Source organism: Meles meles, chromosome 7 (assembly GCF_922984935.1).
Source record: "Meles meles chromosome 7, mMelMel3.1 paternal haplotype, whole genome shotgun sequence".
In the NCBI taxonomy this organism is placed as follows: domain Eukaryota; kingdom Metazoa; phylum Chordata; class Mammalia; order Carnivora; family Mustelidae; genus Meles; species Meles meles.
In genome coordinates, this window is record NC_060072.1 from 8,523,719 (window position 1) to 8,537,998 (window position 14,280).

Consider the following 14,280-nt stretch of genomic DNA (forward strand, 5'->3'; position numbering starts at 1 on the left):
GAAGGTTTTTTTAACTTGAAAATGACACTGTTGGGGAGACTGCTCCCCTCCCCCACCCCACCTTCCCCCTCACCTGCAGAGACATTGTGGAGGATGCAGAATAAAGGAGACTAGAGATAAGTCAATAATTCAGAACACCGCAGGCAAGAAATGAGCAGGAGCAGCGCCTGAACTAAACTAGGGGAGATGGAGCGGAGGGGACGGATGTAGAAGATGCTAGTTGGTCCCATCAGTAGACATGGGTTCCCGGGTGTGGGAGGTGAGCGTTCATATTTTGGGTTCAGAATGGATATAAAATTCATTGAGAAAGGAACCTAAGAAGAAGAGTAGGGGCGCCTGGTGGCTCAGTGTGTTAAAGCCTCTGCCTTCAGCTCAGGGTATGATCTCAGGGTCCTAGGATCGAGCCCCGCGTCGCGCTCTCTGCTCAGCAGAAAGCCTGCTTCCCCCTCTCTATCTGCCTTCCTCTCTGCCTACTTGTGACCTCTGCCTGTCAAATAAATAAATAAAATCTTAAAAAAAAAAAAAAAGAGGGGCGCCTGGGTGGCTCAGTGGGTTAAAGCTCTGCCTTCGGCTCAGGTCATGATTCCAGGGTCCTGGGATCGAGCCCCCCATCTGGCTCTCTGCTCTGTGGAGAGCCTGCTTCCTCCTCTCTCTGCCTGCCTCCCTGCCTACCTGTGATCTCTCTCTCTGTGCCAAATAAATAAAATATTTAAAAAATAAAAAAATAAATAATAATAAAAAAAGAAGAGTAAATTTTGGTTGGTTAGTGGGTCAGGTATGGAGGGAGGGGTGTTAAGATATTTTATGACCACAGTTTTTGGCCTAGTGCATGTTTTTCTAGAAGTCTGCTGCATGCCTTTGCTGCCGGCACATCTCATTGCCCAACAGCTCCGAATTTACCGTATTTCCAGATCCCTTTACATGCTGCTCATTTGTGCATTTACAGACGCTCCTCCCCTGCATTTGGGACATTTTTTCTCAGCATGTTCCTTCATTTATTTAATAGACAATTCTGAAGTAACTCTTAAGCAAGCGGGTATAATTCTGGCCTTCCTGGAAGTTACGCTGTAATGGAGGAAAAAGACACTCATCAAATCAACAAGAATTGTAGCGTGTGGAAGTGCTGTGCAAGAGCAGGGCAGGGGCCGGAGAGTGTGCAGGGCGAGTGGGGAGGGGTTTTCCATCTCTCAGCAGGAGGTGAAGTCTGAGCTGTTCCCTCTGCCTGAAGGGCTACAGGCCTGGCCTTTTCTTGCTGTTCAAGACGCCTGTGATCCGACTATATCCTTCCCTGCACCACAGCTCGGTGTTTAGCTCCTTACTGTGCTTTATTTCCTTCAGAGCATTTATTTGTGTCTGAAATTTTCTTGTTTGGGGATCGTGTCTTTTTTTCTCTCACTGGTGTTTCTAGAACAATTCTTGAAACTTGAGTGTTGAAGAAATGATCAAATGACTGCCTAGGTGAATAAGTGCATTTCCTTGGCTGTTGGTTTGGCACAGAGTTGCTCTAGTGATTGGCATGTCCCGGTCCTTGTGTGAGTTTGGGAAGCCTCCTCAGGTTGGCTTTCTGTTCGTTCATTTTTCTGTCCTCTTGACTCTCCTCTCAGTCCACTGGGCCCTTCTGATGGAGGTTGCCAGTGGGAGCGTCCCACCCTCTGGCCGAGGGGACAGGCATGTGACTTTCAAGCTGAGCCAAGCTGAGTCATTCTCCAGGATTTTTCCAATTTGAGTGAAGGAAGAAGGAGGCTTCTCAGGTGACGGAGTGCGAGGCATGAACCTGGAACTCTCCGTGACCATGTCCACATTCAGATGGAGGAAGCCAGTGTGCAAGAGGAGAAGAGGAAAGCATTATGCAGAGGGAGGAAGAGATGGAGAGGGAAAAGCAGTCCTGGGCGGATTCCAGTCTCTGCCTCTTTACTTGAAGTCCAGTCACAGCCCCTGGTTTTCCCACGGCCTGTTCAGTTTGAGCGTCTGTCACTCATAACCCAAAGATCCCTGATTTCCTAACTAAAATAGAATATAGCTTTATTTTTACTTTACCCTTCACGTCAATAACAAGCTTTACGTCTTGGTGTATCTTTGGGTATTGATCTGTTTCATAGTTCGATTTCTCATTTCAGAGACTCCATGTCTCCCTCTCTTTTTCCGTGTCTCTCCTTCTCCCTCCCACCTTCTTCCCCTCTGTCTCTTTCTCTCTTTCAGACACAAAGCCGTGACTTCCGACATGTGTTCTATTCCACAATTCCGTTCTAGTGCCAGGTCCCTCCTTTCCTTTCAAAAACATACTGCTTAGCAGCGAGGAGATGCCAGCTTTTTGGTACTAATTGTTATTTTTTTTTAACTCATCCTTTTGAAGCACATTTATTGGGGTTTTGGATTTTTTTCACTTTCAACTTCCGTGCTTTAGAACAGCTGGGTTTTTACTGTCCGGCATCTCAGCAGTGGTGGGGGAGCAGCCATGGCCGTGCACAGCCTAGAGCCGGAAGCAAACCACTGTGGCTTGACCTTCCCCAGGCTGTCACAGGCTCCCTCAGGGAGAAGCCCTCATGTTTCAGGGAGAAGTGCTTCGTCATTGTGGCTGGCTTTCTGCTTGATGTACCTGCTTGGACCTTTGAACTTTTGTAGCTGCTTTCAAGTCCTACCAGTTCATGCAGACTCTGACTGAATAATCCACATCTGTCCCATAATTTCTAGTTCTGACCTCTTGTAATTAAGGGTGTTGCAAGAAACTCTTTCAGGCCAGGCAACTTTCTCAGGCAGCTACACTGTAAATTGGTACTCCGTACCTTTCATCCATCTGGTTCCATTTGCACTATGTCAAGGAGAAAATGGAGACTTTTTGGTAATTTGTTCCTTTATCAATTCATTTACTCAGTAAAGATTTATTGAGTAGCTCCTATGTGCCCATCATTCTCCCAGACACTGGAGATACTGGGTGAATGAGGCTCTCTGCCCTCATGGAGCTTGTATTGTAGGCGAGGAAACTAACAGTAAGCAAGTAAATAAATGTGTATATATTATTATGTGTGTGTGTATATATATATATAATTATTATGTATATATACAAACATATATATTTATACACACACACACACAAAACAATAGCAGGTAGTGATAAAATTGGCAAGGGAATAGAGAGTGATGGGAATGGAGCAATTTTGGATTGGGTGAGCAGAAGTAAGGCTTCTCTGGGGAGGTGACATTCGAGTAGAGACTGGAATGAATTAGGGACCTAGCCATGCAGAGTCCCTGGCCGAAGCAACAGCTAACACACAGCTTAAAGGAGACAGAGAGCCTGGTGTGACGGCAGAATAAGGCAGTCTGGGCGGTTAAGGTGGAGGGAGAGAGAAGAAGCAAAAAGGAGATGAGTTTTTATGAAGTTAGAAATGGAAAAACAAGTTTTCCACCCCTTCCCCCAAACCAAGCTATGGCAGTTTTCAAGGGAGTAGTGGTGTCTGTCACGTTGTCCCCAAAGGCTGACAATCACAGCAGGCTTCTATCAGGCAACAAGGAGTGGTAACCCAAAACCCTGCAGGACTTTTTGTTTGTGGACTGCAGATTACTCATAGGAAGTTAAGGGTGTCAAGAAGGATACTGTTCACAGCAGTTATAAAGGAAGTTTGGAAGGAAGAAGTGACTGAGAAATGAGACTGAGAGTAGATAAAATAATCTTGGGAAAGATGGCAACTTGAGCAAAGGTTTCTAACACTGTCATAGCAGTCCTTAATGAAATGACCGGCAGAGAACATGTTGGCCTCTTTTGTCAAAAGCACCCTCCATTTGACCATTTCTCATTACTTCCCCTCCTAGTAAGTTATAGTTGGATATATTAACTTTTCAATTCACCATGCTTAGAGCCCAAAATGAACATAGTAGTGGGTCTTTAAGGACTTGTCATTTTACTCCTGGAGGAAGGCTTGGGAAAACATGAGATGTTATATGAGTTGGTCCCGAGATGTCGAGAGGGAAGTGGTTTTCCTTATCATTTTTCATGGGAGGGGATTGAGATTATATAATACTATATATTTGAATGAGTATTCTTTTGAATATAATTGAAATAATAATACTATATATTTGAATGAGTATTCTTTTGTATCTGTGAATTACACTGAACAGATGTGCTTTTACTGGTTTTCACATGGAAAACTCAAGCCCAGACAGACCACCTAACATATCAGAGTCACACAGATGGTTAAGGACAGCTTTGTCATTAGGATTCTGGTCTTAGACTGTGCTCGGGCACTCTATTAATGGCATCAAGTTGGTTTAATAGGATGTTATGTCAAAGAAAATCTAATTGTCCTCCCTACTCTTGTCCCACCCTAATGTCCTCCTCTAAGGTAACCGATATTAACAATGCGTAGGGACACCACTGGTCATCTGCCTGCCTGTCCATCATCCATCCACCCATCCACCCATGTATTTCTCTATCTACTTCTCTCTCCTGTTCACATATATAATGATTGATTTTCCTGTGTGCTTTACTGATTTGACTCATAACCACGCGTATTACTTTATATCTTTAGCCAGTGTCATTGTCCTATATCTAGATCTAATTCATTCCTCTTCTTTTATGCCAATATTGTTTGATTTATTGCAGAGAATGTATTGTTTTTAAATATTTTATTTATTTATTTGACAGACAGATGTCACAAGTAGGCAGAGAGAGAGAGAGGAGGAAGCAGGCTCCCCGCAGAGCAGAGAGCCTGATGCGGGGCTCGATCCCAGGACCCTAGGATCATGACCTGAGCCGAAGGCAGAGGTCTCAACCCACTGAGCCACCCAGGCGCCCCGAACGTATTGTTTTTAAAAGGAAATATCATATTTAAAGTGAAAAATGTCATGTCAATATGTGATACGATTTCATCACACATTTAGTTACTTCTTAAAGTATAAGAAAAGGAGTACTTATTGACAATTCCAATGAAACTTGGGTTTCCCTTTGACTTGTTACAGAATTTTTCCGCTTTGCTACACTGTTTCCATTTTTCCCTAATTTTCTTTAGAATAGAAATTACTTGTAACTTCAGTGAATATTTTCTTACCCACACCAATTCAATGTATTTTTCAGGTTATTATATCCGGGAGAAGTCTAAGCAAGTCATAACATTGCTGATGGATGAACAGTTGCTGCACAGAGAGAGGGAAGTAGCATGTCGGACAAGACGGCGTACCTCCTACTCTATGACATTTCCTAAAAGATTACCTGGTACAGCTAACTCACCAACAGCATGTGCTTCCGCCCACACACCAGAAACTCCTGCCTCAGAGAAGAAACGTAAGCTTCTTAAGGTTGCAAGGCTACGTAATAAAAGTACGTATACTGAACACAGACCTACAATGTAGTAGGTATCATTTAAGAACAATTAAAACATATAAAACATTAGGTTTTCGTGCTGAAATATTAATGCTATATTAGTACTCTTATTACTATGTTAGGCATTGTACTGTACAAAACAGAGATAAAGAGTAATAGTAGAAAATTTTGTGATTATGTTTGGAATGCAGGTTATCTGGGTTTCCAAAAAAGTGGGATTTTTGAGCTTAAATGGTATTAAAGTACTGACGCTTACTTGGTATCATGATTCATTTTAAGATTTTCATCATAACTAGAGTATGAGACTCGGGGTCTGGGTATCTGTGCATTTTGTGCTGTTTGATCCTACATTTGCTTAAAGGTGCCTCAGAATTCTGAAAGTCTCTAAAACTCCTACAGGATGACAGTGCCTCATAGTACATACATTTTAAATATGAACTGAACTTTTTAAAAAAGGGATTTCTTTGTAGCATTACAGAAACCAGTAGGGAGACACAATTATCTTTTCTATTAAATTTGCTAAAAAGTAAAGGAATGTCAACGGGCTCTGTCTTCTCCGGTACAAATCCTGTTGTGAAGTTTTGTATAAGGAGTGGACAGTTTGTGGAAGCAAAAATCATTAAAGAAATGTGACTTGGATCCTTGTGCCTTGAAAGAAACTAAACCTCATGCTGTAAGTGAGGGATGCAGCAGGAGTAACATAGAGTTAAAAGCATTTTCAGAGGCTGGCCTGCTAGCTTTATCCTGCAATGCTATTAAGGAAGATCCTGAAAGAGCTACAGGTGTTCAGTTCAAACAGATGTTCCAAATGTCAGTTAAATCTGGAAATTAAGAATGTTCATAGTAATACCAACGTGGAACAATCCTGCTGAAAATCACTAAAGTACTTTTCTGACTCAGTCAGGGCTTCTCAAATGTTCTCTCACTTTGTGCTTGTGTGGACTGCGGAGACAGAAAGACAGTAAATGGCATCTACATGCTTCTAAATGTAGTGGAACCACTTTCTTGAGGGCGGCCATTTTATTTTGAAATAAATCTCCAGGAATGATAAGAGACCCACTCTGAAATTTTCTCATGGAAGCCTTCAGTTCAAACAACTACAGAAAAGGGTTACAGGGTGAAATCACCAACTCTTGACTGGCCCAGAGTTTCTTCACTCCTTTTGCAACTGCTCTATTGCCTTTCTTATTCTCCCTCCATTGCTTTTCTCTCTTCCTTTCTCTTTCATTATAAACTTGTATTTATGGAATTTATTTGAAGTTTGAATATTGAACAGAAATTTGGAGCTATAGCAGTGAGTAGACCATAGTCCCTTTCATCATGGAGCAAATATTCTAGGGACAGAGACATATACTAACCATACAAAAACAAAATCAGTATAAAATATTATGCTAGGGACAAGTCTTATAAAGAAAAGGAAAGCAGTGTTAGGGGACAGAAAGTGACAGGGATGGCTTTCGTTTAGGTCAGGAGTGAGGGAAAGGCCTTTTGGAGGAGGAGACCCAAATGAAATGAGGGGAAAATCCGTGTGTATCTGGCGTGTTCCAGGCAAAGGAAACTCCAGGTGTCATCTGGGGCGAGCTTGGTGAACTTACTGTAAACTTAGGAAATAAATCTTTAAATTGCCAAAGAAGTAGCTTAGCTCTGAGCCATTTTTATGATTCATATGAGGAAATTGAGTTTATTGCTTTATAGTCACTGCTTTTTTTTTTTTTTAACCCCAAATGATATTCTCTAGCTTTATGACACATTCACTAAACTGAGCTTGGAATGACTTTTGACTACTTTAAAAAGTCAGTCTACCTTCAAATGAAGTTTTGCTACAGTTAATTTTTTTTTCATATTATGAACATGTATTGAATACTTATTATATGCCAGACACTGTTCCAGGACTGGTAACCAAATTGGATGTAGTTCTGCTCTCTTAGAAGTTATTGGGACGCCTGGGTGGCTCAGTGGGTTAAGTCTCTGCCTTTGGCTCGGGTCATGATCTTAGGGTCTTGGGATCGAGCCCCGCATCGGGCTTTCTGCTCGGCAGGGAGGCTGCTTCCTCCTCTCTCTCTCTGCCTGCCTCTCTGCCTACTTGTGATCTCTGTCAAAAAAAAAAAAAAATTTAAAAAAAGCAAAGAAGTTATATCTAGTGATGGCTTTCAGCCTGTTTAAAAAAAAAAAAAAAGATGTTCAAAAGGAGTTTTGGTGAATGATGGCGTCACCAAAATGAGTTTGTAGTTTAAGAGTACTATTTAAAAGTGAATAGTAAATGTTTAGATGTAAAAACTTAGTGTCTTAAAAATCCGTTAAATTATTTAAAAACTTCATTTATCCACCACTACATATAGATACACATAAACATACTAGATACATAGATGTGTGTGTTTGTGTTCAAAAAAGAGTAATTGTATTAAGCTTAGTAAACTAACTGTTTCCACGTGGGAATTTGAATATGAAGCTGTATTTTTTTAAAAGATTTATTTATTTATTTATTTTAGAGAGAGTGTGAGTATGAACACAGGGGGAGGGCCAGAAGGAGTCTTCAAGCAGACTCCCCGCTGATCTCATAACGCACGAGATCATGACCTGAGCTGCAACCAAGAGTTAAGTGTTTAGCTGACTCAGCCACCCAGGCGCCCCAGAAGCTGTATTTTAAAAGAAGAAAGGAAACTGACAGTTTGGTGTATATGTGTTTTGGGGGTGTTGAGGGAGATAAGAAAATGAATTGGGGAGCATTCATAGTGGGACCAGAAGTAGCAGATGAAAACTCAGAGATAGGTGAATCAGTTAGAATTCAGTGTCCTCAGAAGTGATAGTAGAAGAGGCCACCAAAAATGTTAAGGACTTACACAAAATGGGATTTTTTTTCTCTCTCCTAAAAATAATTCAGAACTAGATATTCTAGGACCGATATGGCTCTTCGTGATGTCAGGGACCCAGGGGTCTTTCTGTCTTGTCACTCCAGAGAGGCTGAAAAATGCAGTTTTTATCCTGGACAGCCATGTGCCCCAATTAAAGTTAGAGGATCTATCATGAAGGAAGGAGAGAATAAATATATGGGAAATTCAATAGTCCCTACTGTAGTGGTAAAGAAAAGAAGAAACTAATTAATCATGTTAATGCATGGTTGTCAGACTAAATGGAATAGAAAACATAAATTTGAAGATGTTGAAAATGTGGACAGGTCATTGAGAGTTCATAAAGGACATAACGAAGAAGTATTTGGAGATTTCACTTTGATACCACTGGCACCTAGGAACCACCGTAGGCCCTGGAGAACAGAAGGGGTGTTTAGCTTAGTCACAGAACTTTGCTTTCTTATTACTGAAAACAGCTGTTGGTGGAAGATAATTCTTACTGCTTTGTGTAGAAACGAAGGCCATACGAATTGGAGAGAGGCTCTGTAAGAGACAGTTGTTTTCAATCCAGCATCCTGCTCTAGGGTTATTGAAATGAGGGAAAGGTAATGTGTAAAGATAGAATATAGAGAGGAAATGGGGTAAGCAGATGATGTATTGGAGAAGAAAGAGAAATTGAAAGCGACTAACATTTCAGTTAGAGAGGCAAGTGATGGTATTGCGCAGGTGCATTTCCATCAGGAGGTATTTAAAGACATCTCTAAATTATTTAGTTATATTGAAATGTAAGGTTGAATCCTTGCTAGAAATCTGATTCCCAGGCTTTAGGATCTAGAGCTGAAACAGCTGTGCCTAGCTTCTTTGTGGTGAATGAGCAAGGGGAAATAGGTACTTTGGAGAAGGTGTTATGCACACATTACTACCTCTATCCCCCTTTTCCCTATTCCCACATGTTTTCTCCAAGTTTTAATTGTGGTAGGTGGCTTGGAAAGTTTTTGTTTAGGTAATTTTATTGCTTGAAGGAAGAGATGGACTGAATGATAATTATTGTTTGATGTGCATGTACTCTTACTACGAGTTCATCTCCATGATGCCATCATTCACCAAAACTCCCTTTGAACATCTTTTGTAAAAAATAGACTGAAAGCTATCCCTGGACATAACCTCCAAGAGAATAGAAATACACAAAAACCCTATGTGCAACGTTACAACTCTTGCTTCTCTGAGCTGTAAGCATTAGCATCACGCCCTTACCTTAGAGGTGATAACTATAAAAAGCTATCACCAGACACACTGCTTACAACCAGACCAGCAAAGCGTTAATTACCTCTGTTGGTCATCTGATCTTCCGTAAAAAGCTTCCATTGCCACAGCGGTGTTACTCTTCGCAATGGAACTTTACTTGTATTAGAGAAGGATTACTTTGGTCTATGTTAAATGTAGTAGCACTCTGTATCATGGGAATGTTTCCCTAAAAATCATGTATATTTCCTGTTGGACCAAAAGTCAAACTTCAAAGTAGTTGTTACGATTTTATAAGCACAAACTCCAGTGTTAATGTCACTTCCTGCGGTGAACCTTGTACGAACAGAGTTGATGTGGAGTCATACTTGGTGGCCATATCACACACAGTCTAGATGGCAGGGCTTATGGTAGAAATGGCAGTTCCTACTAAAACAGCTGCACCGATGAATGTCAAGCAGTGACTTTTTCAACTTAAACAAGTGTACAATAAAGAAAACAACAGAACAACAGTAGCTTCCATCGCTGTCACGCTAACCCAACTGCCATTAACATCTTAGAATACTCACTTCCAGTCTGGTTCTTTTCCTCCTCCTTCTTTTTATTTAATTTTATTTTTAAGTTCTCTCTACACCAAATGGGGGGCCCAGACGCACAACCCCAAGATCCAGAGATCAAGAGTCACATGCTTTATCAACTGAGCCAGCCAAGTGCCCTTATTTTCTTTCTTTTATTTTTGTTTCAGAAAAAAATCACTCTATTCTTGTAAAAACAATACAGGCTCAAAAACACTAATGAATCAGTATTTTTCATTCTCTTCACTCAGAAATAGCCATAACTCATATCAGATGAGCATAAATTCTAGGCTTCTTTCTGTGCATATATACATACAGAAAATGGATAACTGGAGAGAACTTACTTTTATAAAAATGGCATTGTACTAGATGCATTTTTTTTTTAAACTAAAAGGTATTTTAGGTCTACTTCTAGTGATGAGACTTACGAGGGGTTCCAAGAAACTCATTTATTGCATAGTAACCAAAGACTGTAAATGATGAACCATTGCGACATTTCTGGCCTCGCTAGGGGTATGGGAAATCTCCAAAGATCTTGCCTTCCAAAAATTTCAATTAATTAATTAATTAACAAAGTAAGAACAGGACAGGTGAGCTAGAGTCAGAGTGACTTGGAGCTGGTACCTGAGGGCCCTGCAGGTATCTTTCGGGCTTGAGTTGTTTAAGGGTACTTGTCAGTAGTTAAGAAAATGGTTTGGGGCCTGACTTGAGCATTGAGAAGGAAAGCCTGGGTTTGCTGTGCTGAACCAGACACTCCAGGTGGGACTGAGTGATTCAAGGCAGTTTTCTCTGCAAGAATAAAGACCAGTTCAAAGTTAGGTCCATAGGATTCCCTCCAATTAAAATCAGGCTCATAATCTATATCACCCACCCAGGAAAAAATGAGTAGCCCCCCAAAGATAGTAGAAAGGTCAGATACATGATATAGAATAGCTACGCATTTAAATATCTAAATAAACGAAGGATTAATCACAGTGTTGATAGGTGATGCATGTGTCAGAGAGAGGTATATGGAAAATCTCTACTTCCTTCTCAATTTTGTTGTAAACCTAAAATTGCTCTGAAAAATAAAATCTTAAAAAGACATACATACAGGGCGCCTGGGTGGCTCAGTGGGTTAAGCCGCTGCCTTCGGCTCAGGTCATGATCTCAGGGTCTTGGGATCGAGTCCCGCATCGGGCTCTCTGCTCAGCAGGGAGCCTGCTTCCCTCTCTCTCTCTCTGCCTGCCTCTCTGTCTACTTGTGATCTCTCACTCTGTCAAATAAATAAATTAATTAATTAATTAAAAAAAAGACATACATACAAGCAAAAGTGTCAAACTGGATTGATCCTTCTCTAAATTAATCCAGTTATTCAAATGTCAGTTATCTCTGTCATTGCCTGGCTCCTTGGGCCAAACCAAACTCTAAAAATTAAAACTATTTTACCTAAAAAGAAACAAAAAAAATCACGGGGAGCCTGGGTGGCTGTTGGTTAAGCGGCTGCCTTTTACTCAGGTCATGATCCCAGGGTCCCGGGATCAAGCCCTACATTGGACTCCCTGCTCAGCTTCTCCCTCTCTTGCAAATAAATAAATAAAATCTTCGGGAAAAAGATTACTAGGCATGCATATGTTAATTTGAAAAATAGACACAGAAATGAGAAACACCATTGAAATAAAAAAAACTTAATTTAGTGAACCAGAAGATCTGTCCAAAGGAAGAGGAAAACAGAAAAGCAGTGTGAAGACATAGAGGACACATGTGCAGGGGAATAGCTGTTACCCCGCCAGTGACCTCTCCTCTTCAGCTACCGTGGAGGCCAGATGACAATGTTACGGCGTTGTCAAAGTGCTCGGAGAAAATAACAGCCTATGATTATGTACCCAGCAAAACTGTCATTCAGCGATAAGGGTGAAATAGTCACTTACAGACAAATTAAAAAAACCCAAGAGCTTACCACTAGGAGACCTTCACTAAAGGATATACTTGAAAAAGAAGGAAAATTATTCCAGAAGAATGGTTGGAAATGCAAGAGGGAGTGACTAACAAGTAATGAACTCGTATGTAAAATGAACACTTTCTGTGTAAAGTAGTAATGTCTAACTTTTGGGTTTGAAAAACAGACAAAAATAGTGGGTAGCCATGGTCTGTAGGTTGGAAATGAGTCTACAGAATTCAGTGTTCTAAGATCCTTATATTTTTTGAGAGAGGGGTAAGGATATTGTTTGACCTTCAGCTTTTTTTTTTTAAGATTGTATTTCTTTGTCAGAGACAGAGAGCATAAGCAGGAGCAATGGCAGGCAGAGGGAGAAGCAGGCTTACCCCTGAGCAAGGAGCCACATGCAGGAGTTGATCCTAGGACCCTGGGATCGTGACCTGAGCCGAAGGCCAGATGCTTAACCAACTGAGCCATCCAGGCATCCCAACCCTCAACTTTTAAAAGTTAATGTGCATGATAAACTTGAAAGGGTCAACACCCAAAGAAGAGAAATACAGTGCATAAATTCCAAAGTAGTGAAAAAATAGAATGAGAAAATAAAAGTTTATAAAGAGGAAGAAGCATAGGGGCAACTGGGTGACTCAGTCAGTTAAGCATCTGCCTTCCACTCAGGTCATGATCTCAGGGTCCTGGGATCGAGCCCTGCATCGGGCTCCCTGCTCTGCAGGGAGGTTGCTTCTCCCTTTCCCTCTGCCACTCTCCCTGCTTGTATGTGTGCACGCTCTCTCAGTCAAATAAATAAATAAAAGCTTAAAAAAAAAAGAGCAAGAAGCATAGATAAAGTGGGATAGATGAAATAAAAAAGGTAAAATGGTAGAAATAAGTCCAAGTATATTAATAATCATGATAAATGTCAGTGGATTAAACTCATCTTAAGGCAGAGATTATCAAATTGGGGAAAAAGAAATCCAGATATATGCTGTGCACATAAGTCCACATAAAGGTTAAAAGCAAATGGGTAGAAAAAGATAAACCAGACATATACTAAAGAAAACTGGTATAACTATATTATATCTGATAAGGTAGAATTTAAAGCCAAAAGCATTATTAAGGACAACGATAACAGGCTTAAATCCCCAGGAAGATATAACACTTCTAAATGTGAGTATACTGAATAAAGTAACTTCAAAGTATATAGAGCAAAAAAATGGTAGAACTACAGGAAGAGATTGAAACATATCCCATTATAGTAATGACTTTAAAGTCTCTCTCTGATAAATCAAGTGAATAAAACATCTTTTTAAAATATGGATTTTATAATTGATTGTATTATAAAGAAAGTCTTAACATTTCAAAGAATCTATGTTACACAGATCACTTTTTCTAGAAAAAATGCAATTAAGTTTGAATTTTAAAAATGTAAATTAAAATTTTTCAGACACTTAAATGTGGAAGTATTTCTTTCAGAATCAGGTGGGAAAAAATGCTCCCATTCTCCTTGCTTCAGCTTTGTACTATCCCTAGCCATCACAATAAAAATAAGTAAGAGAAATTAAAAGTAAAAGTATAGAAATGGAGGCAAAATGTATTTGCAGATAACAGGATCTTCATATAGAAAACTTGAAAGGATCTACAGACATATTAGAAATAGAGTTTTAGCAATATATAGCTGGCTATAAGATCAAAATGTGTAAATAAAGTTATATTTTTATGTATCAGCACAAAATGGTAAACATTTTTTAAAATACCATTTATAATAATAAAATCATTATCTGCTTCGGGATAAATCTTTAAAAAACTGTACAGGACCTATACACTGAAAACTATAATACTTAACTGAAATATTATTAAAGATGACCTACATAAATAGAATAATATTCGTGCTTGTTTATCGAAATACACAAAGATGTAAATGCCAGTTCTTTCCAAATTACACAAATTTAGTGGAGGTTTTCCTCAAGCTTGGTACTATTGGTATTTTAAGTCAGACAATTCTTTGTTGTGGCCGCTGTCTTGTACAGTGGAGGATACTTAACATTATCCCTGACCTCTACCCACAGATGCTATTAGTACAGCTCCCTTCCTGTTGTAAGAACCAAACTGTCTGCAGACATTGTCAGATGTTTCCTGAGGGCCACAACTGCCCCCAGTTTGAAAGCCACTGATTCAGTGCAATTATAATCAAAATCCAAAAAGGATCTTAATTTGGACTGATTCCCAAATTTATCTGGAAGTATCAAAATGTCAAGAATATCCAAAACATTCCTGAAGGAAGATAAGTTGGAGGGCTTGCCTTTCTGGGTGACATGACTAGAGCAAGCGTCATCGTGACAGTGTGGTATGGATGGAGGGATAGGCACGTGGGTCAGTGGAACAAAC

The 14,280-nt window shown here is 40.0% G+C and overlaps 1 protein-coding gene across 1 annotated transcript in view; it reads left to right on the top strand.

The window, feature by feature from the left end:
• Window positions 1-14,280, top strand: part of ENTHD1 (ENTH domain containing 1) — a 97,383-nt gene that overhangs the window by 13,335 nt on the left and 69,768 nt on the right. The window contains exon 2 of the mRNA XM_046010825.1: window positions 5,069-5,311. Within this exon, the coding sequence (XP_045866781.1) occupies window positions 5,069-5,311 (243 nt within the window). The remainder of the gene's footprint in view (window positions 1-5,068; window positions 5,312-14,280) is intronic.